Source organism: Pseudophryne corroboree, chromosome 2 (genome assembly GCF_028390025.1).
Source record: "Pseudophryne corroboree isolate aPseCor3 chromosome 2, aPseCor3.hap2, whole genome shotgun sequence".
In the NCBI taxonomy this organism is placed as follows: domain Eukaryota; kingdom Metazoa; phylum Chordata; class Amphibia; order Anura; family Myobatrachidae; genus Pseudophryne; species Pseudophryne corroboree.
Genome location: NC_086445.1, coordinates 479112991 through 479138488, shown reverse-complemented (window position 1 = coordinate 479138488; position 25498 = coordinate 479112991). Strand labels below are relative to the sequence as shown.

The 25498-nt window shown below is 44.1% G+C and overlaps 1 protein-coding gene across 3 annotated transcripts in view; it reads left to right on the top strand.

Annotated features, from left to right (window-relative positions):
* The window catches only part of ASL (argininosuccinate lyase), a 201269-nt gene that overhangs the window by 33789 nt on the left and 141982 nt on the right, over positions 1-25498 (top strand). For all 3 annotated transcript variants that reach the window (XM_063953842.1, XM_063953841.1, XM_063953840.1), the window contains 3 exons: positions 2590-2673; positions 19263-19319; positions 19725-19822. In XM_063953842.1, the coding sequence (XP_063809912.1) occupies positions 2590-2673; positions 19263-19319; positions 19725-19822 (239 nt within the window). The remainder of the gene's footprint in view (positions 1-2589; positions 2674-19262; positions 19320-19724; positions 19823-25498) is intronic.

The following is a 25498-nucleotide window of genomic DNA, read 5'->3' as shown; positions in this document are numbered from 1 at the left end:
TGAAGCATATTCGGATGTGAGTGTGGATCGTTTTATATGTATATGTATATATATATATATATATATATATATATATATATATATATATATATATATATATATATATATTGAGTATTCCATATCCAAATATTCCGAAATACGGACTTTTTTGAGTGAGAGTGAGATAGTGAAACCTTTGTTTTCTGATGGCTCAATGTACAAACTTTGTTTAATACACAAAGTTATTAAAAATATTGTATTAAATGACCTTCAGGCTGTGTGTATAAGGTGTATATGAAACATAAATGAATTGTGTGAATGTAGACACACTTTGCTTAATGCACAAAGTTATAAAAAATATTGTCTAAAATGACCTTCAGGCTGTGTGTATAAGGTGTATATGTAACATACATGCATTCCGTGCTTAGATTTAGGTCCCATCACCATGATATCTCATTATGGTATGCAATTATTCCAAAATACGGAAAAATCTGATATCCAAAATACCTCTGGTCCCAAGCATTTTGGATAAGGGATACTCAACCTGTGTGTGTGTGTATATATATATATATATATATATATATATATATGGTCGAAAAGAGAAACGGGGGCGCTCAGATATCACGGTGCACTACCACTAATAAATAGTGAAGATATGAAATCAAGTGTATAAAATAAGTGACACTTCCTCTAATATAAGAGTGGCTGCAACCTTAAGCAATAAATATGTGCTTGGAAAACACATAAATAAAATTTTTAGAAAGTGAAGAAAAGGGCGCCTACTAGTGTCTAATAAAATTATAGAACTGATGTGATTGAGAACAGGAGACTACTTATCTGTCATAAATAGACTTTTGCTTCAGTCACAGGACCAGTACAGGTACATGAAAAAAGAAGAACAAAATAACATAGCGCGTACTGTTTTCACGCAATCACAATCTACAGATCATATAAACAAATTGTGTGTTAAAAAACTTTCTGGGTAAAGGTAAATCCCATAAATTTAAAATCCACAGCCAGGGACTTTGTATCGAAAGTTTTTCACCATAAAACACACATAAAACAAAGGTAGAAGTACAAAATATATAGTTTTCAATCTATAGATAAAATGGACCAATTATGTGTTTAAAAACTTTCTGGGTATATGCAAGTCCCAAAAATTTAAAATCCACAGGGGATCCCCATGATGAAGTCTAATTAAGGACGAAACGCGTTGGGACTGATGCACCTGAACTTCCCTTATGGGCAGATAAGCTGTTTTAATATTTAACTTTTGTACGTTTGAAATTTTACTATTTATCTTGGATGCTTACGAAAGATCTGATGTATCCCAGTCCTAATATGGACAGATAAGCTTGTTATTCAATTTTGTCTTGTACGCTCGCATTACTTCTACCTTTCATGTTTTATGTGTTTTATTAAATTTTGTGAAAAAACTTTTAAAAAAATCCCTGGCTGTGGATTTTAAATTTTTGGGACTTGCATATACCCAGAAAGTTTTTAAACACATAATTGGTCCATTTTATCTATAGATTGAAAACTATATATTTTGTACTTCTACCTTTTGTTTTATGTGTGTTTTATGGTGAAAAACTTTCGATACAAAGTCCCTGGCTGTGGATTTTAAATTTATGGGATTTACCTTTACCCAGAAAGTTTTTTAACACACAATTTGTTTATATGATCTGTAGATTGTGATTGCGTGAAAACAGTACGCGCTATGTTATTTTGTTCTTCTTTTTTCATGTACCTGTACTGGTCCTGTGACTGAAGCAAAAGTCTATTTATGACAGATAAGTAGTCTCCTGTTCTCAATCACATCAGTTCTATAATTTTATTAGACACTAGTAGGCGCCCTTTTCTTCACTTTCTAAAAATATATATATATATATATATATATATATATATATATATATAATTAAAATATAAATTCTTGTGAGCACCTTATTTCTAACAGATGGTTTTATTTTTTAGATACATTTTTAAATGTGAGTAAATGGGTTGTTTCCAGGGCTAAAACACACATCAATTAAGATTGATTTTCATAGATTTGGAACTGACAAATACGGATGAAAGTGGACCTCTAGTGAATATATCCCCTAGAATGTAATTTACTTCTATAGGTTGCAGATCATTTTAACACAAGTTACCTTTTTGTTAAATTGCCCCATAGCGGTACATTGGTTTCTCGCCTGGACAAACCACCGTATGCTCATGATCTCCAATGTTATCCTACTTGCCTTGACTCTGTCATCTCCCTTCCTTCTCTCTGTTACCTTTCTGGGGGAAGGGGAGGGGTTGCATCTCTCTCTTTTGCGTGTCTCTCTCCCTCTCTTTCTCTCACCTGTCTCTAGCCTCCCTTTAAATCTTATTGTAATTTTGTATAAATCTTAAAGACTTTTTTTAATATAAAAAAACACCTTTTTTTCTGTTGAGTCTGCTTTTTGCTGCAAGAACTGATTACCAGTGAGAGTGACATGTTGCATGTAGCCCATAGTGGTGCTACACATATGACATGAGCAACATTTTATATGTGAAAAAATATCTAAATGTGTTCATAAGCTTGTCTCCTTTTATGCAATAAATGAATGGTTTGTGTATTCCTCACAGATCCACGAGGAATGGTCTACAGGTACTTTTGTTCTGACAAAAGCGGATGAGGATATACATACTGCTAATGAACGCCGCCTCAAGGTAACCATTCTGTTCTGCAAACTTGTGAAACTCCTGCTGTAAGAAATTTCAGCCGTTAAGATAACAATTCCTGACTTGCTGCTGATGTACTTGTAAGCTTATATTGGCTCTACATAAAGAGGAGAGATTTCTGTGCTTCTACCCTACCTGTGTGCTACAACTCAGTTATGCAGAGATTATTACTGTTATACACCTTTTACACCGCCAGCTTCTAACATGGGTTATTGCACACGGTCATGCATAACCCGTGTTGCTGTGCGGTGTAAAAGGGCCCAGTTGGAATAATCCAGGTTAAGTGACCCGGTATTCCAACTCTGGTAGCTTGCAGGGTTGAACACAGGTTCAACCTGGCAAGCTGTGCTGTGTAAGCGGGGAAGCCGGGTCGATGCGACCCATTTCCCGTTCATACTGTATGGACAGGCGGCGCTTGAAGATCATGTGATCTCCGAGCGCTGCTTCCGCCGTGTCACCGCTGACGTCACAAACCTGGCAATATGCCGGGTTGGAATCAGCGGCTGCAAGGGGCCTGAGGCGGGTCGCGCCCGGGAAGCTCCCATGTCAGGCTCCCGGTGCGACTTGCTATATTAGGTCTTGTTAGTTGTGGCAAAGATTGTTATCTTTGCCAAAGTTGCATGGTGATCTCTGTTAGGGAAATAACTGTTTCTCGAACATCCTTGTCGATACTGGGGAATAGTATATTACCATGGGGTATAGATCGGATCCACTGGAGCCTGGCACTTTAAGAAATTAATAGCGTGTGCTGTCTCCTCCCCTCTATGCCCCTCCTAGCAGACTCAGTTTAGAAAATGTGCCCAAGGAGCCGGATGCATTCTGTTGCTCTCCAGAGAGTTTTCTTTAGAAATTTATTTTAGTTTGTTATTTTCAGGCACACTGGTTGGCAACCAGTCTGCCTGCGTTGTGGGACTTAAGGGGAGGACCGAACCAACTTCCTTAGAGTTGATAGTTCGTAATCCCAGCTGACAGGACACTGAGCTCCTGAGGTGATGTTCTCACTCTCCCAGAGGGTGAGCCCACGCCGGGAGCATGCCGCCACCCCTTAGATGCCGAAGACAGATGCGGTGCAGTGAGTATTACACCGGGGACTCGGTTAGCGGGTCCCTGGTGCATAATGGCGGTATGAAGGGACAGTGATCACCCGGCTACGGGCCGTGGTGCCCACTGGGAACCCAGACTGGCAACATGGTAAACGGGGGCTGCGGGGTCTTGTTTTACACTTTAAATGGAGAAAGTACAGTGACCGCGTGCTATTAAGGGGGTGGGGCTTCCCGGAGAGCGGGACAAGAGGCTGAACGGCGCCATTTCCTGCTGCTGCTGATAACAGGCTGCATGCGGAGACAGCTCCTCCACAGGACCCACTGAATCACCATTGTAACTGGTACCAGGGAGGTTATAGTAAAGGGGCAGCACCAAATCTAATAAAGAAAGCGATCGCACCGGCGATAACAAAAAGATTGACAGGCAGAAGGCGTTCGTGGGCGGCATCTCACCGTTTTCTGGGAGTGTCCGGAAAAATGCAGGCGTGCCCAACCGTTTCGGAGGCGGATTCCTGACCTCACCACCTATCTGGATCATCGCAGCGGCTGAGTAAGTCCTGGGCTGTGCAGAAACTGCACAAACTTTTGTTTGTGCAGCTCACTGCACAGCCAATTGCACCTCTGCACAGCGTTTATCCCCTTCCCCATAGGCGGCGATTACCTGGTCGCTGCAGTGCAAAAAATAGCCTGAGTGCGACCTGGTCTGAATTAGGCCCGGTGTCACTCCATTCAATGTAGGCTAGGATAAGTGTGCATAGCTCACTAATACTACACTGTGTTATCATACTAACTGTGTGTTTTCTGCTCAGCATGTCTGCAAATAAGTCTGTGTGTACTTTATGCAAGGCTAGGTTTACACCATCCTCACAGTGGTCCCTCGTGTACCCAATGCTTAATTCCTTCACAAGGTAGTAATGTGCAGGAACCTGAGTGGGTGGAATCATTTAAAACTATGGTTTCCAGTATTAATTCAGAGTTAGCTATGGCTAAGCAAGAAAGGCAAGCCCTGAAACAAACAATGGACACATTTATGGTAACTGCTGCCGACCACAGACCTTCAGCCCTCCCTGTTGGTCTCTCACAAACGCACTCTCCCTCATTTGGTACAATCTGACTCTGATTCTGAACTACCAGAGCTTGATGAGGGAGAGGCTGAGGTAGACGAGGCTAATTCCCTATCCACGGGTGTTGAAGCCTTCATTTATACCATTAGAGAGGTGCTCAATATCCCTAATAAGGAGGAAGAACAGGCAGCGGAGTTATATTTTAATGTGAAACTAAAATCCTCTGCAACCTTCCCGGTTTCTAAAGAATTAGATCCCCGGCCAGGGCAGCATGGATTAATCCTGAAAAGAAATGTATTACCCCTAAATAGGTGTTAAATTCTTTCCCTTTCCCTACAGAGGATAGGAAAGTCTGGGAAACTCCACCGGCAGTGGATACGTCTGTGTACAGGCTGTCACGTAAAATTGTTTTACCTGTCCCTGGGGCTGTTTCCCTTAAAGGCCCAGCTGATCGCAAAATTTAAACCACTCTTAAATCAATTTATACTGCAGCAAGTGTAGCCCAACGCCCTACCATAGTATGCAGCTGGATTTCTAGAGCCATGGTGAAATGGTCTGATGATATTTTGAAAGGGTTGCTCACTCTACCTCAAGATGAGATAGTTACATTACTACATCACATCGAGGATGCTGCAAACTTTGAGTGAGGCTGTTAAGGAACTTAGGGGCAGATGTATTAACCTGGAGACGGCATGAGGAAGTGATAAACCCGTGATATGTGTAAGGTGATAAAGGCACCAGCCAATTGGATCCTAACTGTTAATTTACATATGGGAGCTGATTGGCTGGTGCCTTTATCACATTGCACGTATCACTGGTTTATCACTTCCTTATGCCTTCTCCAGGTTAATACATCTGCCCCTTAGTATCATTAATGGCCGTACCACTGCTATGGCAGTGTCGGCTCGCAGAGCCCTGTGGCTACGTCAATGGTCAGCAGATGCTGATTCTAAAAAAGGGGTTAAAAACCTTCCTTTTACAGGTGATGCCTTGTTTGGAGAAGAACTGATCAAGTGGATATCTCAGGCAACTGCAGGTAAATCTACATTTCTCTTACGTCCTAGAGGATACTGGGGATCCATTTAGTAACATGGGGTATAGATGGGTCCACTAGGAGCCATGGGCACTTTAAGAATTTGAAAGTGTGGGCTGGCTCCCCCCTCTATGCCCCTCCTACCAGACTCCGTTTAGAAAATGTGCCCGGAGGAGCCGGTCACACTTATGGAAGCTCCTGAAGAGTTTTCTGCATTTATTTTTCTGTTTGTTATTTTCAGGCAGAACGCGATAGCACCAGCCTGCCTGCTTCGTGGGACTTAGGGGGGGGAACAGCCCAACCTCTTGAAGGGTTAATGGTCCCTTTCCCTGCTGACAGGACACTAGCTCCTGAGAGAACTATTTGCAAGCCCCACCACGGTGAGAGTACATTACCGCAGCACGACGCCACCTCTAACAGAGCAAGAAGAAGTGTGGTGAGTACTAAGCCTGCGTCCCGGTTAGCGGATTGCGTCTCCAGACTCAGTACACAACTGCGTCTCAGTACACTGTACACAGTACCCACACTGGCAAACTAAGCCTTAAAATGGTTCTGTCTCCATTTTAAGCACAAATTACCTCAACCAGTATAAAAAAAGCGGGAAGACCGTGTACCATTGAAGGGGCGGTGCTTCACTATGAGCAGATCCAGCAACTAACCAGCGCCATTTCCCTCTGCAGTGGACACAGACGCTGACTGACAGGGACGCGCAGCTCCTCCGGTGTGACTCCAGATTACGTCAGTGTTACCAGGGGGTCATAGCAAGGGGGGGAGCGATTATTAGTGTACCTTGTCCACAATCTGGGTACTAAGTCTGTGCCTGGCTAAGCTTGGCATTAAGCAATAAGGGCGCTGTGTGCTGGCTCCAAATACCTCTATGTCTCCCTAGAAGGGCTCTTTGTGGGTTAATTGTGTTTTTAACCTTCCTGTGTGTGTGTGCTGTCACCTTTACAATATGTAAGGCAAAGAGTGTGTTTCATGTACGGCAGAGTGTTACTCTTCCCCAGGGAACTCACTACTATGTACTCAGTGTAGTGCACATTTTCAGGCTAGCAGGTCTGAACCAGTATGGCTGTATTCCCTCAAAGGAATGTTTTCTAATATCTCTAAGAAATTGTCCCGCAATGAGAAAGTGATGCAATACTTAAGACAGAGACTCAGTCCCCAAACAAACGTCTCAATCCCTTGCCATTTGTCCACAAAAACGAACTCTGGCCCATATCCTGAAGTCTGACACTGACGGGTCAGACATGGAGGAGGGGGAGCTGGATTCAAAAGGGGGGATGCTGCTCTGTCACAGGTAATACTGGCTGATAACAAATTTAAAATCTCTAAATGGTGACTCTCATCTTTTCCTTTTCCTCCTGAAGATAGGAAAAAATGGGAAAGTCCACCGATAGTGGATGCATCTATGTCCAGGTTGTCACGGAAGATTGTGTTAATCGTACCTGGTGCAACCTCCCTGAAAGACACAGCTGATCGTAAGATTGAGACGACACTCAAATCCTTGTACACGGCTGCTGGAGTGGCTCAGAGACCCACTATAGCATGTGCGTGGATTACTAAAGCCATTGCTATATGGACGGGTAACCTTATTGAAGGGTTGGATTCCTTATCTAGGGGCGAGATTGTGTTACTCCTGCAACATATACAGGACTCTGCAAACTTTATGGTGGAAGCCATAAAAGAAGTAGGTTTGCTTAAGGCACGCACCACTGCTATGGCAGCACGCAGGGGCTTATGGTTACGCCAGTGGATTGTGGACGCGGACTCCAGGAAAGGCGTGGAAGGCCTACCCTACACATGAGAGGCCTTATTTGGAGATGAACTGGACAAATGGATCGCCAAAGCTACTGCAGGCAAGTCCACATATCTTCCTTCTGCAGCTCCCCCAACCAGGAAGACCTACTCATGACCTACCTTACAAAGTCAGAGGATCTTCTACTGCCACTAGAGGTAAACCACACAAACCAGCAACTGCCGGTTCTCAGGAACAGAGCTCCAGTTCTGCTTCCTCAAAGCCTTCTGCATGACTGTGGACTGCGTGGCCTGGAAGACTAGCAGGCGGGAGCCCGAGTAAAAAACATCATGCCAGGATCTTTGGGTCATAGATCTAATTTCCCAGGGCTACAGACTGGAGTATCAGGAGCTCCCACCTCACATTCTTCAAATCAGGCTTTCCAGCTTCACAAGAGGCAAGTATAACCTTACAGGATGCCATTCAAAAACTGGTACAGACTCAGTTCATTGTTCCAGTTCCACCTCATCTACAAAACAAGGTGTACTATTCCAACTTGTTTGTAGTACCGAAACCGGACGGTTCGGTGAGACCGATTTTGAATCTAAAATCGCTGAACCCATACTTACGAGTGTTCAAATTCAAGATGAAAACACTGAATTCTCTGGGCCAGGAGGTGGGATTATAGAGAGGCTGAAACGAAGTATCCTGTAACCGTTTGGTGCCCGATCCTCTCACGCCACCTAAAACCCAATGTATATCCTGTGGATTTACTGTGGACTCCGAAGGAGAAATATAAAATTAAGTAACTTTTACCTACCTGTCATCCTTAGGCTCAGTTATGTGGTGGTGTACAGTTGTGCTTTTAATTGTCCACATGTGTTGTGATTGGCAGCCATTCTTTTTGCCTATCACTTTGATCACATATCATTTGATTTGATCCTGGACCACCAGCCTAGGCACACAGTTTGGGAACCACTGAAATACTCAGACTGTAGGGAACTGAGGTCTGAGTGTGAGATATTTAAATCTAGGATTTCAGATTTATCAGTATATATGTTGTAATTGGAATACAGACCATAAGTCTTGAGTTTTGTTGAATAGGTTTGGGAGAGAGAGACAGGGATTGGTCAGGGTCAGAATCATGTCATCAGCATAAAGTGCTATCTTGTGATCTACGTAGCCCACTGGGTTCCCTGAGATTACATTATGAAGTCTGATTCTTGCCAGGTGCCATTTCTAAAAGAAAAGGAATTGGAGGAAAGGCCATTCACTAGTACAGAGGTTGAGTAATTGTGATATAGTGAATTTACACCCCTGAGATAAGCACCTTTAAGTTCCATATTAATAAGGGTTTGTTGCAAGGAAGGCCAAGCTACCCTATTGAAGGATTTGCGGGGTATTCAATGCTTGTTGGAAACTGCCGTCTTGTCGGAAAGACGGCAGTTTCTGACCTTTTTTAGGTCGGAAGGTTTTCCAACCTATTCAATCCTCCCTCTGTTTTTCCGACAAGTCGTAAAACACGTGGATCATTGAATTAGCCACAGATCCACGTGTTTTGTCGGATTCACAGCTAAAATCCGACAGGTTTTAGCCCCGTTTCCGACAATGTCAATCCAACTTTTAAAAAGTCGGATTGGTATTGTCGGGACAAGCATTGAATACCCCCGTTTATCTGTGTCAAGTGCTACCATCAGGGCCGGTAGAGATCTTTCTGCTGCTATATGAATAAGATTGACTATTCGTCTTGTGTTGTCAGCAGCTTGCCTGTTGGGGATAAAGCCAACTCGATCTGGATGAATCAAGGACTGTAAGATTTGTGCTAAACGGGTGGCAAGTATTTTAGCAAAACCCTTTAGGTCAGCATTCAAGAAATAGTTTGGCCTGTAGTTTCCCATTTGCACAGGGTCGCGCTGTGGCTTTGGGATAACTATTATATTGGCAGTGGTAGTAGCATCATTGAGTGAACTGCTGTCCAGCAACAAATTAAAAAGTGGTTGAAGCATGGGTAGTAAGGGCTCTGTGAATTTCTTATAATAGAGGGCAGTGAACCCATAAGGGGCAGGAGCTGCTGACCGGCACAGTTGTTTAATTGCTGCAAGAATTTCTTCATCTTAAGTTGAGCTTCTGAGAGTTTAGGAAGAGAGTAGGAGTCTAAGTATTAGCAAAGAGAATCTATGGTTGGGTGGGGGTAATGAGGTTCTGAGACGGATCGTATAGGGACTTCCTGAGCCATTTCCTGAGGATCCTGAGTGGTGGAACCGTCTAAGCATTTCATGGTGAGTATTCGATTACGCTTGCATTTGATGCGAAATCTATGGGCTAACAATGTATCAGCTATGTTAGGTTTTTTGTAAAACTTTTTGTTGAACCCACAAGAGAGCTTTAGCTACTTTTTTAGAAGGAGTCTGTTGTTTCTGTTTCTGGGATATTGCATATGCCAGTTGTTCTTAAGCTGTGTGCAATGGCACCCAGGGGTGCCTCAGGGCACTTGCAGGGGTGCCTTGGATTGGTGGTCCAGGACCAATTCAAATTATTTATGGTCAATATAATAGGCAAAACCACTGTTGGTGGCTGCCAGTCATAAACGTGGACAAACAGAAGCGAATCATGTCCCTCACCACATAACTGACCGTAAGGATGACCTATAAACACAATTTACTTAATTTAGTATGTCTTTCTAAATTTCACAATAATAAACTTTTTGCTTAGGGGTGTCATGAAAAAAATTCTGATACTCTAGGGCGCAGGTATTCAAAAAAAGATTGAGAGCCACTGGTGTATGCAAATGTTGTTCCGACGATTGTGATTGTCAATGTCACCAAGGGGATCTTTATAGGATTCAAGATCTCACTTAAGGTCTGTGATCTCCTGGTCCATAATAGTTTATTATTGGCATATATTGGCCAAGATTGGCAAGTGCAGTTTTGAATTCCGCTGGAACAGACCGCATTTCTGATTGTATCGTTTTAGTGACTATAGATATAACGTCTTTAGCAGAGTGGAGCATCAGAAAAGTGACCTGTCGACTAAGCTTGAGGTACTGTCCCCATCAGGCGATTGTTTTGAAAGAGAACCAGTTTTTCTCCACACTTTGAGTATATTTGGTTTATGAGTGGCAGAAGCTTTGCGATGTTACTGTGGTATAATGAGGACTAGTCACTCACTAAGGTGAAATAAAACTAGGTGAAGCAGGGTAACTAGGTCCCCCCCCCTTAAATACAATGATAGGTTAGCAGTAGTCACATAGATGAGGTGTACATAATCCCTTATTCAGACCAAGGTCACCACATCGATCAATGGTAGGTGATAATTAGGTCAGTTTTAATGTTAATAAATTTACTCACAATAAAAGGAGTTGAGGAGAGGAGTGAAGAGTAGTATGGAGAAAATCTCTGAAATGTATATAGTAAAGTGCTTGAAGGTAAGATTACTGCCATCTCGGAGAAAGAGGAAGGATCCTTTAAGAAGAGTCTGCAACTCCAGGCCAAAGCCTAATAATTTAGCAGCCACTGGTGACAGATACTGTACTTTGGCAGGAGGTCTGTATAATACTCCGGTGGATGTGCTGATCAGGTGGTGAAGTGTGGTAGTTGTAGCTTCCTCAGAGGGCTGCAGCATGCACTGATGAGCTCAGGGTTACGGCCTGACAGTGAGCAGAGTCTGGGAGTTCAGGACCTGACAGCAGTGTGCGGGCACTCGTAAAGAGCAGTGATGGGTCTGACACTACTTACCCTCATTAAATCCTAGGATCTGTTTGTTTGGCTTGGACTTAAAGGAAATGCATTCCCTAGTACTCTGTCGATACACTTTATGCCTTACTACCATGGCAAAAGCTATAGTGGCTAGGTCCTGGTTTGCATCTAATCTTCCTGATCCTTTTAATTGGAGAGCTTTAGTTAGTGATGTAGTCAAGCACAGAAGACCTCTCTTTAAAAGCCGCAACTCTGTAAAAGTATCATGACAAATGGGATATATAGTGCCTATCTAAATTGGATAGGGAATACTGCCTCATTGGTGGACCCATAAGTTATGTGTATTAATCACCATGACAATGCTATGCAGGGGTCTCTTGTTCCAGCTTTTGTGACAAGATCACTGGAATAGTGGTAGCAGGCAGTTATATTTGCCCAAGGTGTCTTACCTATGTGTTTTAAAACCTGTTGTGTTGGTTCTGCAGAGAGCTTTTGATAAGAACTGAATAAGGGTTCCTGTGGTTGGATGTGAGAAGGGAGGGTGGGTTTTCCTCCATTTAGGCCCAGTCTGGCTCTATGGGCTTTTATCCTCACAGAAGGCTAATTAGGGTTTTCAACTGTCTGGGTGAATTAAAAAGGCTGTCAGCCTGATCATTACTCTTTCTCACTGCCTGGGGAAAGAGAAGAGACTATGGAGTCTCTAGGGCAGGGCTGGCAAAACCAGTACTCGAGATCTACCAACAGTTCACATTTCCAGACCACCTAGCTGGTGCACAGGTTTAGTCATTATTAATTAAGATGTGCTGCATTCATTACTAACTGACCATTCTACAGGTCTCCAGGAGGCCTGGAAAACATGACCTGTTGGTAGATCTCAAGGACCGGTTTGGCCAGCCCTGCTCTAGGGTAAATTTACTAAGATTGGAGATTTTTTTAGAACTGATGTTGTTGCCCATAGGAACCTGTCAGATTCTACTTAACATTTATCTAGCTGCTCCTAGAAGATAATAGAATCTGATTGGTTGCTATGGGTAACATCAATAGTTCTACAAAAAACCTCCTACCTTAGTAAATTTACCCCTCTGTGAAATAGAAACCTGCTATGGAAAACAAGTGAGCTGTGCCTGATAAGCTTCTCCATGTATTTCTTCTTTTTTTAGTGAGTTAAGATTATCCTGAGTTTCGTTTTTGCCAGTCGGCAAGGTATTTTATTTTTTATGTTTATTTCTATTTTACTGCACAATAAAACTGATTGAGGTCAATTGCACCAAACCAACAGAGGTGTGTGATCTCTCAGCTGCTGCACACTGCCATCTACTCTAGGAGATGGTACCGGTACCCAAGACCGTGTTATACTTTCAATACTTTTCAAAAAAAATGTATACCCTTTTTATACTTGTGACATATCTACTGTAAATGTTATTCTCAACCCATTTGTCTGTATTTGTAGAACGTATTATATACGATACTGTCTGTCTTTGCTTCCGTTTTGTTTATACCTTGTTAGCCTGATTGTATTGAAATGTTCCATTTCTGTAATGTGCCTAATACAAATGATGATGTTTAGGTGTTGTTTTTTGTAATTGTTTGAAATTTATTTTCAGAAATGATTACCAAAAGAATGCAGTCAATTTACTGGCTGTTAGGATCCCGGCATTCATGATACCGCCACGGCAATCCCGACTGCTGGTGAAATGCCAGTGGTCGGAATCCCGACGAGGCCCGGTATCTGGGAGTTGGTCCATGCCACCCCTGAGGGGTAATAGAATAGTGCTCGCCACCGTGCCCGATGAGCAGCGAGCTCGCGAGAGGACTCTGCTCTCCCTGCCAGATTTCCGCATGTCGGTATCCCACCGTCGGTTTCCTCACTACTGGGATCTCGAACGGGCCCTTAACAAAATCCTTGATTAAAAATTTTTCAAAATAATTAAAATAATTAAAAAATGTAAAATAAAATAGGCTGTCCGAAAGTCTTAATAACAAAAACAAAAAATTAAATCAAGATAATATACAGGGAATATTTTTTCACATACCTCCAAATAGTAATGGAAAGTATTACTGTTGTAGTAACTGTCCTCTGTAAGAATTTGCAGGTTGAGTATCCCTTATCCAAAATGCTTGGGACCAGAAATGTTTTTGGATATCGGATTTTTCCGTATTTTGGAATAATTGCATACCATAATGAGATATTATGGCGATGGGACCTAAGTCTAACCACAGAATGCATTTATGTTTCATATACACCTTATACACACAGCCTGAAGGTAATTGTAGCCAATATTTCTCTTATGTCCTAGAGGATGCTGGGGACTCCGTAAGGACCATGGGGATTAGACTGGCTCCGCAGGAGACATGGGCACTAAAAAGAACTTTAGATATGGGTGTGCACTGGCTCCTCCCTCTATGCCCCTCCTCCAGACCTCAGTTTGATACTGTGCCCAGAGGAGACTGGGTGCACTACAGGGAGCTCTCCTGAGTTTCCTGAAAGAAAGAATTTTGTTAGGTTTTTTTATTTTCAGGGAGCTTGCTGGCAACAGACTCCCTGCATCGAGGGACTGAGGAGAGAGAAGCAGACCTACTTAAATGCTAGGCTATGCTTCTTAGGCTACTGGACACCATTAGCTCCAGAGGGAGTCGGAACGCAGGTCTCTCCTCGCCGTTCGTCCCGGAGCCGCGCCGCCGTCCTCCTCACAGAGCCGGAAGATAGAAGCCGGGTGAGTATAAGAAGACTTCAGAGGCGGCAGAAGACTTCAGATCTTCACTGAGGTAACGCGCAGTGGTAACGCTGTGCGCCATTGCTCCCACACAGAACACACACGACAGGCACTGATGGGTGCAGGGCGCAGGGGGGGGGGCGCCCTGGGCAGCAATTTACACCTCTAGGACTGGTAAAAATAGATATATTGGCTCTGTGGGCTGTATATGGGTATCCCCCGCCAGTTTTTGAATGGATTCGAGCGGGACCGAAGCCCGCCGCTGAGGGGGCAGAGCTTGATCCCTCAGCACTAACCAGTGCCATTTTCTCCACAGCACACGCTGAGAAGCTGGCTCCCCGGACTCTCCCCTGCTGAACACGGTGACAGAGGGTTTTAAAGAAGGGGGGGGGGGCACATAATTTGGCGCAATCAATATATAAATATAAAAAGCGCTATATCTATTTTGGAATTTTTTCCAAAGTCAATGGCGCTGGGTGTGTGCTGGCATACTCTCTCTCTGTCTCTCCTAAGGGCCTTGTAGGGGAACTGTCTCCAGATTAGAGATTTCCCTGAGTGTGTGGGGTGTCGGTACGCGTGTGTCGGCATGTCTGAAGCGGAAGGCTCTTCTAGGGAGGAGGTAGAGCAAATGAGTGTGGTGTCTCCGTCGGCAACGCCGACACCTGACTGGTTGGATATGTGGATTGTTTTAAATGCAAATGTGAATTTATTACACAAGAGGTTGGACAAAGCAAAACTGCAGATTCCCAAAAGGATTCTTATGGCGTATCCTTTCCCGGCTAAGGACAGGATACGGTGGGATTCCTCCCCAAGGGTGGACAAAGCGTTGACACGCTTATCCAAAAAGCTAGCGCTGCCATCTCAAGATACCGCAACCCTCAAGGATCCCGCTGATCGCAGGCAGGAGACTACCTTGAAGTCAATTTACGCACATACTGGTACATTACTCAGACCGGCGATAGCGTCGGCTTGGGTTTGTAGCGCTGTAGCAGCGTGGACAGATACCTTATCTGCTGATATAGATATGCTGGATAAGGAAACCATTTTATTGACCCTGGGTCATATTAAGGATGCTGTCCTATATATGAGAGATGCTCAGAGAGACGTTGGCCTACTGGGTTCAAGAGCCAACGCTATGGCGATTTCTGCTAGACGAGCCCTGTGGACCCGACAATGGACGGGTGATGCCGACTCAAAGAGGCATATGGAGGTTTTGCCTTACAAGGGTGAGGAATTGTTTGGGGAAGGTCTCACGGACCTAGTTTCCACAGCTACTGCAGGTAAATCAAATTTTTTGCCTTATGTTTCCTCACAGCCTAAGAAAACGCCACATTATCAGATGCAGTCCTTTCGGTCGCATAAACCCAAGAGAGTGCGGGGATCTTCCTTTCTTACCAGAGGTAAGGGCAGGGGGAAAAAGCTGCCAACTACAGCTAGTTCCCAGGAGCAGAAGTCCTCCCCGGCCTCTGCAAAATCCACCGCATGACGCTGGGGCTCCGCTGAGGGAGTCCGCCCCAGTGGGGGCACGTCTTCGACTTTTCAGCCACATCTGGGTTCACTCACAGGTGGATCCCTGGGCAATAGAAATTGTTTCCCAGGGTTACAAGCTGAAATTCGAAGAGGTGCCTTCTTGCCGGTTTTTCATATCGGCCCTACCGGCTTCTTCTCCAGAGAGGGAGATAGTTTTAAATGCAATTCAAAAATTGTGTCTTCAACAAGTGGTGGTCAAAGTTCCCCTGCTTCAGCAGGGGATGGGGTATTACTCAACCCTGTTTGTGGTCCCGAAACCGGACGGTTCGGTCAGACCCATTTTAAATTTAAAATCCTAAAACCTATACTTAAAAAGGTTCAAGTTCAAGATGGAATCGCTCAGAGCGGTCATCGCCAGCCTGGAAGGGGGGGATTATATGGTGTCCCTGGACATAAAGGATGCATACCTTCATGTCCCCATATATCCGCCTCATCAGGCGTTCCTGAGATTTGCTGTACAGGATTGTCATTACCAATTTCAGACGTTGCCGTTTGGGCTTTCCACGGCCCCGAGGATTTTCACCAAGGTAATGGCGGAAATGATGGTGCTCCTGCGCGAGCAGGGTGTCACAATTATCCCGTACTTGGACGATCTCCTAATAAAAGCGAGATCAAGAGAGCAGTTGCTGAACAGCGTATCACTTTCCCTGTTGCAGCAGCACGGCTGGATTCTCAATATCCCGAAGTCACAGTTGGTACCGACGACCCGTTTGCCTTTCTTAGGCATGATTCTGGATACAGACCAGAAAAGAGTATCTCCCGATGGAAAAGGCCCAAGAACTCATGAATTTGGTCAGGGACCTCTTGAAGCCAAAAAGGGGGTGTTGGTACATCACTGCACTCGAGTTCTGGGAAAGATGGTGGCGTCTTACGAGGCCATTCCATTTGGCAGGTTCCATGCGAGGACTTTTCAGTGGGACCTTCTGGACAAGTGGTCTGGGTCACATCTACAGATTCATCAGATGATCAGCCTGTCCCCCAGGGCCAGGGTATCTCTCCTGTAGTGGCTGCAGAGTGCTCACCTTCTAGAAGGTCGCAGGTTCGGCATTCAGGACTGGGTACTGGTAACCACGGACGCGAGCCTCCATGGGTGGGGAGCAGTCACACAGGGAAGAAACTTCCAAGGTCTGTGGTCAAGCCAGGAGGTTTGTCTATACATCAACGTACTGGAATTAAGGGCCATATACAATGGCCTTCGTCAAGCGGAGAATTTGCTTCGCGACCTACCGGTTCTGATCCAGTCAGACAACATCACCGCAGTGGCTCATGTAAACCGTCAAGGCGGAACAAAGAGCAGAGTGGCAATGGCAGAAGCCACCAGGATTCTTCGCTGGGCGGAAATTCATGTAAGCGCTCTGACAGCAGTCTTCATTCCGGGAGTGGACAACTGGGAAGCGGACTACCTCAGCAGACACGATCTACATCCAGGAGAGTGGGGACTTCATCAGGAAGTCTTCGCAGAGATTGCAAGTCAGTGGGGACTGCCTCAGATAGACATGATGGCGTCACGCCTCAACAAGAAACTACCGCGGTATTGCGCCAGGTCAAGGGATCCTCAGGCGGTAGCAGTGGACGCCCTGGTGACACCGTGGGTGTTCCAGTCGGTCTATGTGTTTCCTCCTCTTCCTCTCATCTCCAAGATATTGAGAATCATAAGACGAAGAGGAGTACAGACAATTCTCATTGTTCCGGATTTGCCTCGAAGGGCCTGGTATCCGGATCTGCAGGAAATGCTCACAGAAGATCCGTGGCCTCTTCCTCTCAGAGAGGACCTTTTACAACAGGGGCCCTGTCTGTTCCAATACTTACCGCGGCTGCGTTTGACGGCATGGCGGTTGAACGCCGGATCCTAGCGGAAAAGTGCATTCCGGATGAGGTCATTCCTACTCTGATAAAGGCTAGGAAGGACGTGACAGCAAAACATTATCACCGTATATGGCGGAAGTATGTATCTTGGTGTGAGTCCAGGAATGCTCCTCCGGAAGAATTCCATCTGGGACGTTTCCTTCACTTCCTACAGACTGGAGTGAATTTGGGCCTAAAATTAGGCTCCATTAAAGTTCAGATTTCGGCCCTATCCATTTTCTTTCAGAAGGAATTGGCTTCTCTCCCAGAAGTACAGACTTTTGTGAAGGGAGTGCTGCATATCCAGCCTCCTTTTGTACCTCCATTGGCACCCTGGGACCTTAACGTGGTGTTGCGGTTCCTTAAGTCTCACTGGTTTGAGCCTCTTAAAACGGTGGAATTAAAGTATCTCACTTGGAAAGTGGTCATGTTGTTGGCCTTGGCATCGGCAAGGCGAGTGTCGGAGTTGGCGGCTTTATCTCACAAAAGCCCCTATCTGATTTTCCATGTGGATAGAGCGGAGTTGCGGACTCGTCCTCAATTTTTGCCCAAGGTGGTTTCATCTTTTCATATGAACCAACCTATTGTGGTGCTTGTGGCTACGTGGGACTTGGAGGATTCCGAGTCCCTTGATGTGGTCAGGGCATTGAAAATTTATGTGGCCAGAACGGCTCGGGTTAGGAAAACGGAGGCACTGTTTGTCCTGTATGCAGCCGACAAGGTTGGCGTTCCTGCTTCTAAGCAGACTATTGCTCGCTGGATCTGTAACACGATTCAGCAGGCTCATTCTACGGCTGGATTGCCGTTACCAAATTCTGTAAAGGCACATTCCACTAGGAAGGTGCGCTCTTCTTGGGCGGCTGCCCGAGGTGTCTCTGCATTACAGCTGTGCCGAGCTGCTACTTGGTCGGGTTCAAACACCTTTGCAAAGTTCTACAAGTTTGATACCCTGGCTGATGAGGACCTCATGTTTGCTCAATCGGTGCTGCAGAGTCATCCGCACTCTCCCGCCCGTTTTGGAGCTTTGGTATAATCCCCATGGTCCTTACGGAGTCCCCAGCATCCCCTAGGACGTAAGAGAAAATAAGATTTTAAACCTACCGGTAAATCTTTTTCTCGTAGTCCGTAGTGGATGCTGGGCGCCCGTCCCAGTGCGGACTACATCTGCAAGACTTGTATATAGTTTTTGCGTACATAAGGGTTATGTTACAGTTTTGATCAGTCTAGGGCTGATGCTGTTTTCTTTCATGCTGTTAACTGGTTTGTATATTCCATGTTATACGGTGTGGATGGTGTGGGCTGGTATGAATCTTGCCCTTAGATTAACAAAAATCCTTTCCTCGTACTGTCCGTCTCCTCTGGGCACAGTTTCTCTAACTGAGGTCTGGAGTAGGGACATAGAGGGCGAAGACAGTGCACACCCATATCTAAAGTTCTTTTTAGTGCCCATGTCTCCTGCGGAGCCCGTCTAATCCCCATGGTCCTTACGGAGTCCCCAGCATCCTCTACGGACTAGGAGAAAAAGATTTACGTTAGGTTTAAAATCTTATTTTTTAATAACTTTGTGCATTAAACAAAGTGTGTGTACATTCACATAATTCATTTATGTTTCATATACACCTTATACACACAGCCTGAAGGTCATTTTAGCCAATATTTTTTATAACTTTGTGCATTAAACAAAGTGTGTGTACATTCACATAATTCATTTATGTTTCATATACACCTTATACACACAGCCTGAAGGTCATTTAATACAATATTTTTAATAACTTTGTGCATTAAACAAAGTTTGTGTACATTGTGCCATCAGAAAACAAAGGTTTCACTATCTCACTCTCACTCAAAATATTCCGTATTTCGGAATATTTGGATATGGGATACTCAACCTGTATTATGTCTATCTTGTGTTTAGGAATTAATAGGAGAACCTGCAGGAAAGCTCCATACTGGACGCAGCAGAAATGACCAGGTACTGTATTGCTTGTTCTGTGACATACTACTTAAACACAAATTAATTACTATAAGATTATAAGCTTGCTAGCAGTGTCCTCTTCCATCTTTGTTTTTCTTGTTTTCTTATGGCCTCCCTGAAATAAGAGTGGGTTGGCAGAAAGAAGGAGAGTGTGGGAGACACTGCTGGCCTTTCCTCCTTCCTGTTAGATTTGTTATTGGCCTCATGAAAGCAATAGCAGCTTATAATTGCCATTTAGGGGAATCCAATTGGCTAATTACTCGTGCCAGCTGATTCAATTAGCGGGTTTTACCCTGCGCGTTAAGCCGCAGAGATGTACTTCTCCTCGCAACTTCAGGAGCTGTGACACCGCTGTTTGCAAGCAAGTGAGATTATTGCTATACAGTATTTTATTTCTCTTAGGTTGTAACAGACATGAGGTTATGGCTGCGAGATTCCTGCTCTGTTCTCTATCTGCACTTGACTCGTCTTATTCGGACTATGATCGACAGGGCAGCTGTGTAAGTGAAAGGAGAGGTTTGTGCTGTTACAATGAATATGTGTGTCACTGCTGCAGGGTAATATGCTTTTGTAAGAAAATAGAATAACACTATGGCCCACTTGTCATAGTCTGAGAGTTGAAGGCACGGAGCAATTTCCATTATTTAGCTGCTAGATTCATGCAGCAATATTGCCGCTTTAAGGGCCTAATTCAAGGTTGATTGCAAAACAACGTTTTACCCTAATGGGCAAAATCATGTGCACTGCAGGTGGGGCAGATATAACATGTGCAGAGAGAGTTAGATTTGGGTGGGTTATTTTGTCTCTGTGCAGGGTAAATACTGGCTGCTCTATTTTTACACTGTAATTTAGTTTTCTGTTTGAACACAGCCCACCCAAATCTAACTCTCTCTGCACATGTTACATCTGCCCCCCCCCCCCCCACCCTGCAATGTACATGGTTTTGCCCATTAGAGGAAAATGTTGTTTTGCAATCAACCTTGAATTAGGCCCTAAGTCTAGCTGCTAGGGCCCAGATTTCTCAAGCCTTGGAGAGTGATACATTGCACAGTGATAAAGTACCAACCAATCAGCTCCTGTCATTTTTCAAACATAGGGGCAGATGATTTAACCTGGGGAAGGCATAAGGAAGTGATAAACCAGTGATATGTGCAAGGTGATAAACACACCAGCCAATCCGCTCCAATATGTAAATTAACAGTTAGGATCTGATTGGCTGGTGCAGAGGCGGAACTACCGGCAGTGCAAGCAGTGCGTTGCACTGGGGCCCGCCTCTGTCCAGGGGCCCAAGCATGTAATGAGTCAAACTGACTCATTACATGCCGCTGTGCGCTGCGTGCAACCGCTGCCCGCAGCGCACAGCCGCCCGGAGAGGAGCAGCGGCACGGACGGGGGAAGGAGGAGGACGGAGGTGAAGGAGGGAGCCGCAGCAGCGCGTTGTTACTGGTGGAGGCTCTGCTGCTGCTGCTGCCCCTCTGCTTCACTATAGGCTGTCTTCCGAGAACAGCCTATAGTGAAGCAGAGGGGCAGCAGCAGCAGCGCCTCCACCAGTAACAAAGCGCTGCTGCGGCTCCCTTCTTCACCTCCGTCCTCCTCCTTCTCTCCAGCCCGGGAATCGTCTGACGCTGCACCGAGGAGCCTGAGCCAGCGGAGAGGGTAAGTATAATTCTTTCTTTCTTTCTTTCTTTCTGTCTCTTTCTTTCTTTCTGTCTCTTTCTTTCTGTCTCTTTCTTTCTTTGTTGGGACTGCCTGCCGCTATGTGTAAAAATGGGGGACTGCCTGCCGTAATGTGTAAAAAGGGGGGACTGCCTGCCGCTATGTGTAAAAATGGGGAATCTGCCTGCCGCTATGTATAAAAAGGGGGAATCTGCCTGCCGTAATGTGTAAAAAGGGGGACGTTGTCTGCCGTAATGTGTAACAAGGGCACGCTGTCTGCCGTTATGTGTAAAAAGGGGACGCTGTCTGCCGTTATGTGTAAAAAGTGTACGCTGTCTGCCGTTATGTGTAAAAAGTGTACGCTGTCTGCCGTAATGTGTAAAAAGGGGACGCTGTCTGCCGCTATGTTTAACAAGGGCACGCTGTCTGCCGCTATGTGTAAAAAGTGTACGCTGTCTGCCGCTATGTTTAACAAGGTCACGCTGTCTGCCGCTATGTTTAACAAGGTCACGCTGTCTGCCGTTATGTGTAAAAAGGGGACGCTGTCTGCCGTTATGTGTAAAAAGGGGACGCTGTCTGCCGTTATGTGTAAAAAGTGCACGCTGTCTGCCGTTATGTGTAAAAAGAGGAATCTGTCCGTTGTAAGGTGTAAAAGAGTCTCTACATGGTGTAGTGGTGCTACTGTGCGGCGTAATTTGAAGAATGGAGACTACTGTGCACCGTTTTATGAATTGGTATTATTTTGTGGCCACACCACTTCCCCACGAAGCCACGCCACTATGTATTTTTGCGCGCACCTACGGCGCGCACTGCCCCTGTTTTACATGCAGGGGTGGGGCTCCGATGCCGTTTCTTGCACACAGTGCTAAAATGTCTAGTTACGGCACTGTTGCTAGGTATCCATTTCTCTGGCCCTGAGCAGGTCCCCCTCACCAGATCCTCTCCAGGGGTGAGGGGGTGGACTTGGATGGGATGTGTGTGTGTGTGTGGGGGGGGGGGGCCCAAAGCATTTTGTCGCACCTGGGCCCACCGCTCGCTAGTTCCGCCACTGGGCTGGTGCCTTTATCACCTTGCACATATCACTGATTTATCACTTCCTTATGCCTTCTCCAGGTTAATACATCTGCCCCATTGCCTGTAACTTGGCAGTTAAAAGCTGGTTGGTTAGTACGTTATCACTGTGCAATTTATCTCTGTCCAAGGTTTGATAAATCTGGGCCTAAGTTTCTATTACATTGGGTTTATATGTTCAAGGTCCTTGTATAAAAGAAAAGTATTAAGATCATCAGTGATGTCATTTATTTAAATATATAGTAGACTTTTCTGTACTAAACACAATATATTCCTTGGGTTTATTGTAGAGAGGTTGACCAATCAAACCATAGTGATTCTTTACTTATTTCACAGTAAAAGGATAGTGAAGAGACGTAGGAAAGGAAATTAAGTTAAAATTAAATATGTGATCACAAACACAATTGATACAGCAATTAAGTATGATTTGTTGAAAGATAACAGCTATAGGGTGGGATTTTGCGCTACATCCTTTTCAGTACATCATGCCACTTACCGCACTGATACTAGTCGCATATATACTAACAAATACGATTACTAACGCAAAGGGCAGCTCTGCGGTTAAGAGCTGCCCTTTGCAATGGCCGTCGGTACCTGGACTTCTGGGTTTATGACCCAGGGGTCCATCTGTGCAGTGCGCATGCACAGAGAGCCACCAGGGATGCCGGGAGGCAGCCGATTGGATCTCTTTGACAGCACCTAGGTGGAAAGAAGCCAACAGACTTTTGTAGGGTAACGCCAGCTTTTGCTGGCTCTTCTCTCCGCATTGGAAAACCCAGCGTCCGGGTCTTAGTACATGCGGGTAATACAGTAAAACCCACATTTTCCCGTTATTACATCCACCTCATACATCAACCCTAATACAAAGGGAGTTTATCAAGCAGTGGAGAAGTTGTCCATAGCAAACAATCAGCTTTGCGGTAGCGTTTATCAGGTACATTCTATAAAATGATAGGTAGAAGCTTATTGGTTGCTATGGCCAGCTTCTCTCCTGGTCTGGGACTCAAGGTTGACACTACCTTAGGTCGACACCTGAAATAGGTCGCCATGGATAAAAGGTCGACATGAACAAGGTCAACATGGAAAAGGACAACATGAGTTTTTATGGGGGGTTTTTTGGGTGTAGTTTTCTCCATAATGTGACCGGGAACCCCAATTAGTGCACCATGTCCCATTGCATGGCTCATGCTTCGGGCAAGGTGCCTCACTCCACTACTGCTGCACTCAGCCCAGGTTACCATAACCAACTGTAGTCCACGTGGATTATAAAGTATGAAAAAGTAAAAAAAAAAAAAGTGAAAAACTCATGTCGACCTTTTCCGATGTCGACCTTTTGTCCATGTACACCTATTTAAGGTGTCGACCTAAGGTGTGTCAACCAATTGGTGTCGACCTAAGTGGTGTCAACCTTTTGTCCAGATACCCTTCTCCCCTAGTCTACTTCACACTAAACATCAGCGCCACAGTGACAGCAGTGAAGCCCAGCTCCTGACCATTGTTTCTGCACAACAGTTGGGAGAATGTAAAAGTGCTAATAATAATGGTGAATTGTGGGCAGTGGCACAATTTCGGCCATATAGCTGCTAGATTTAAAGAGGATATTAGTTTTAATGCAAGGTCAACCTGGTTTTTCATTTAAAACTAATTATTGAATGCAGATGCGTAGTCAACCTAAAACATATTACAATAATAATAATAAATTGGAAGTGCAAAAATTAAATTTTATTTAAAAATAAACGATTACCCTTAGATCTAGGACAGTCAACGCGATATTGCAGTAACATACCATGCTAGACAAAATCCCTACAATAACACATCAAGGTTGTATAATGAACCTAGGGTAATGACCTGCTGCTTACAACACAACCCATAGCTTATTATTGACCGTATTGTAAAATATTAATCCGTGATCACTTAGACTAATGTTCTTCTAATATCACATGTGTAATTGGTCAACATGAACTGTTTGCACCTTCCTTCTGCCATCCCAGAACACAAGTAGCAGAAAACAAGTAATTTGATGAATATTAGTAAAAACCTGCATAAGGTCAATAGTGAGTTATAGCTGCTTCATTACTTCCCAAAAGAAAAGATGATATACTGTACGGCAGAAATAGTGCATTTACATACAGTATGTATGCAGAGTCGGACACCTCTACCATCCAGCTCTACAACATTAGCATATTGTATACACCTAAGGTTCCCAAACGCAGCCCTCAAGGCACCCTAACGGGCCAGGTTTTAAGTATATCCATGGCTCAGCACAGATGGTTAAATCATATTGACTTAGGTACTAATTATGTCACCTGTGGCAAAGCATGAATACACTGTAAACCCTGACAGTTGGGGTGCCTTGAGGACTGCGTTTGGATAACTCTGGTATACCATGTTTACATCTGGAACAGGAAGTGTTGCCTAGATAAATGTAGAATATTTGGCAAGACAGTGTTAGTCGTACATGTAAAAAACCCAAAGGAAATTCCTGCACTGGACGAGTCATATCCGTATTTCATATTATCCAGAAAATGGACATTGTTATCCTAATCATTATAGTTCACAAGGGTGACTCCATTTTACTCTTGCACAGTTAATCTGCCAATAATAACAGGAGGTGTGGTGCATTTTGGACTAAGCAAAATGACAATGTAAAATTACAACATTATAGTCCCTGCTATATAGAGGAAATAAACAATCTGTGGTGTTTGTGTTGTGTAAATTTATAATTTTCGTAATTATAGTTTATGTCCAAACACATCAGTAGGGATGTATCTCAGTATTCAACAATATTTAACAAATTCCAAATGCAGAAACATTCCTCTACTTCAGTCTGGTTTTATGTATTTAGATGCTATTCTTTTTACAGTTTAATTTTAATGGCAATATTCCCTCTTGTGTCAAATTTAAGTAACTGGTATTTTAAAATGTGCTGTACAGGTTGAGTATCCCTTATCCAAAATGCTTGGGACCAGAGGTATTTTGGATATGGGATTTTTCCGTATTTTGGAATAATTGCATACCATAATGAGATATCCTGGTGATGGGACCCAAGTCTAAGCACAGAATGTATTTATGTTTCATATACACCTTATACACACAGCCTGAAGGTAATTTTAGCCAATATTTTTTATAACTTTGTGCATTAAACAAAGTGTGTGTACATTCACACAATTCATTTATGTTTCTTATACACCTTATACACACAGCCTGAAGGTCATTTAATACAATATTTTTAATAACTTTGTGTATTAAACAAGGTTTGTGTACATTGAGCCACCAAAAAACAAAAGTTTCACTATCTCACTCTCCCTCAAAAAAGTCCGTATTTCGGAATATTCCGTATTTCGGATATTTGGATATGGGATACTCAACCTGTATTTCCTCTGAAATACATAGTAGTAGTAATTGAGATGTTTATTTCATGTTTCCTGCTATTATATATTTTATCATAC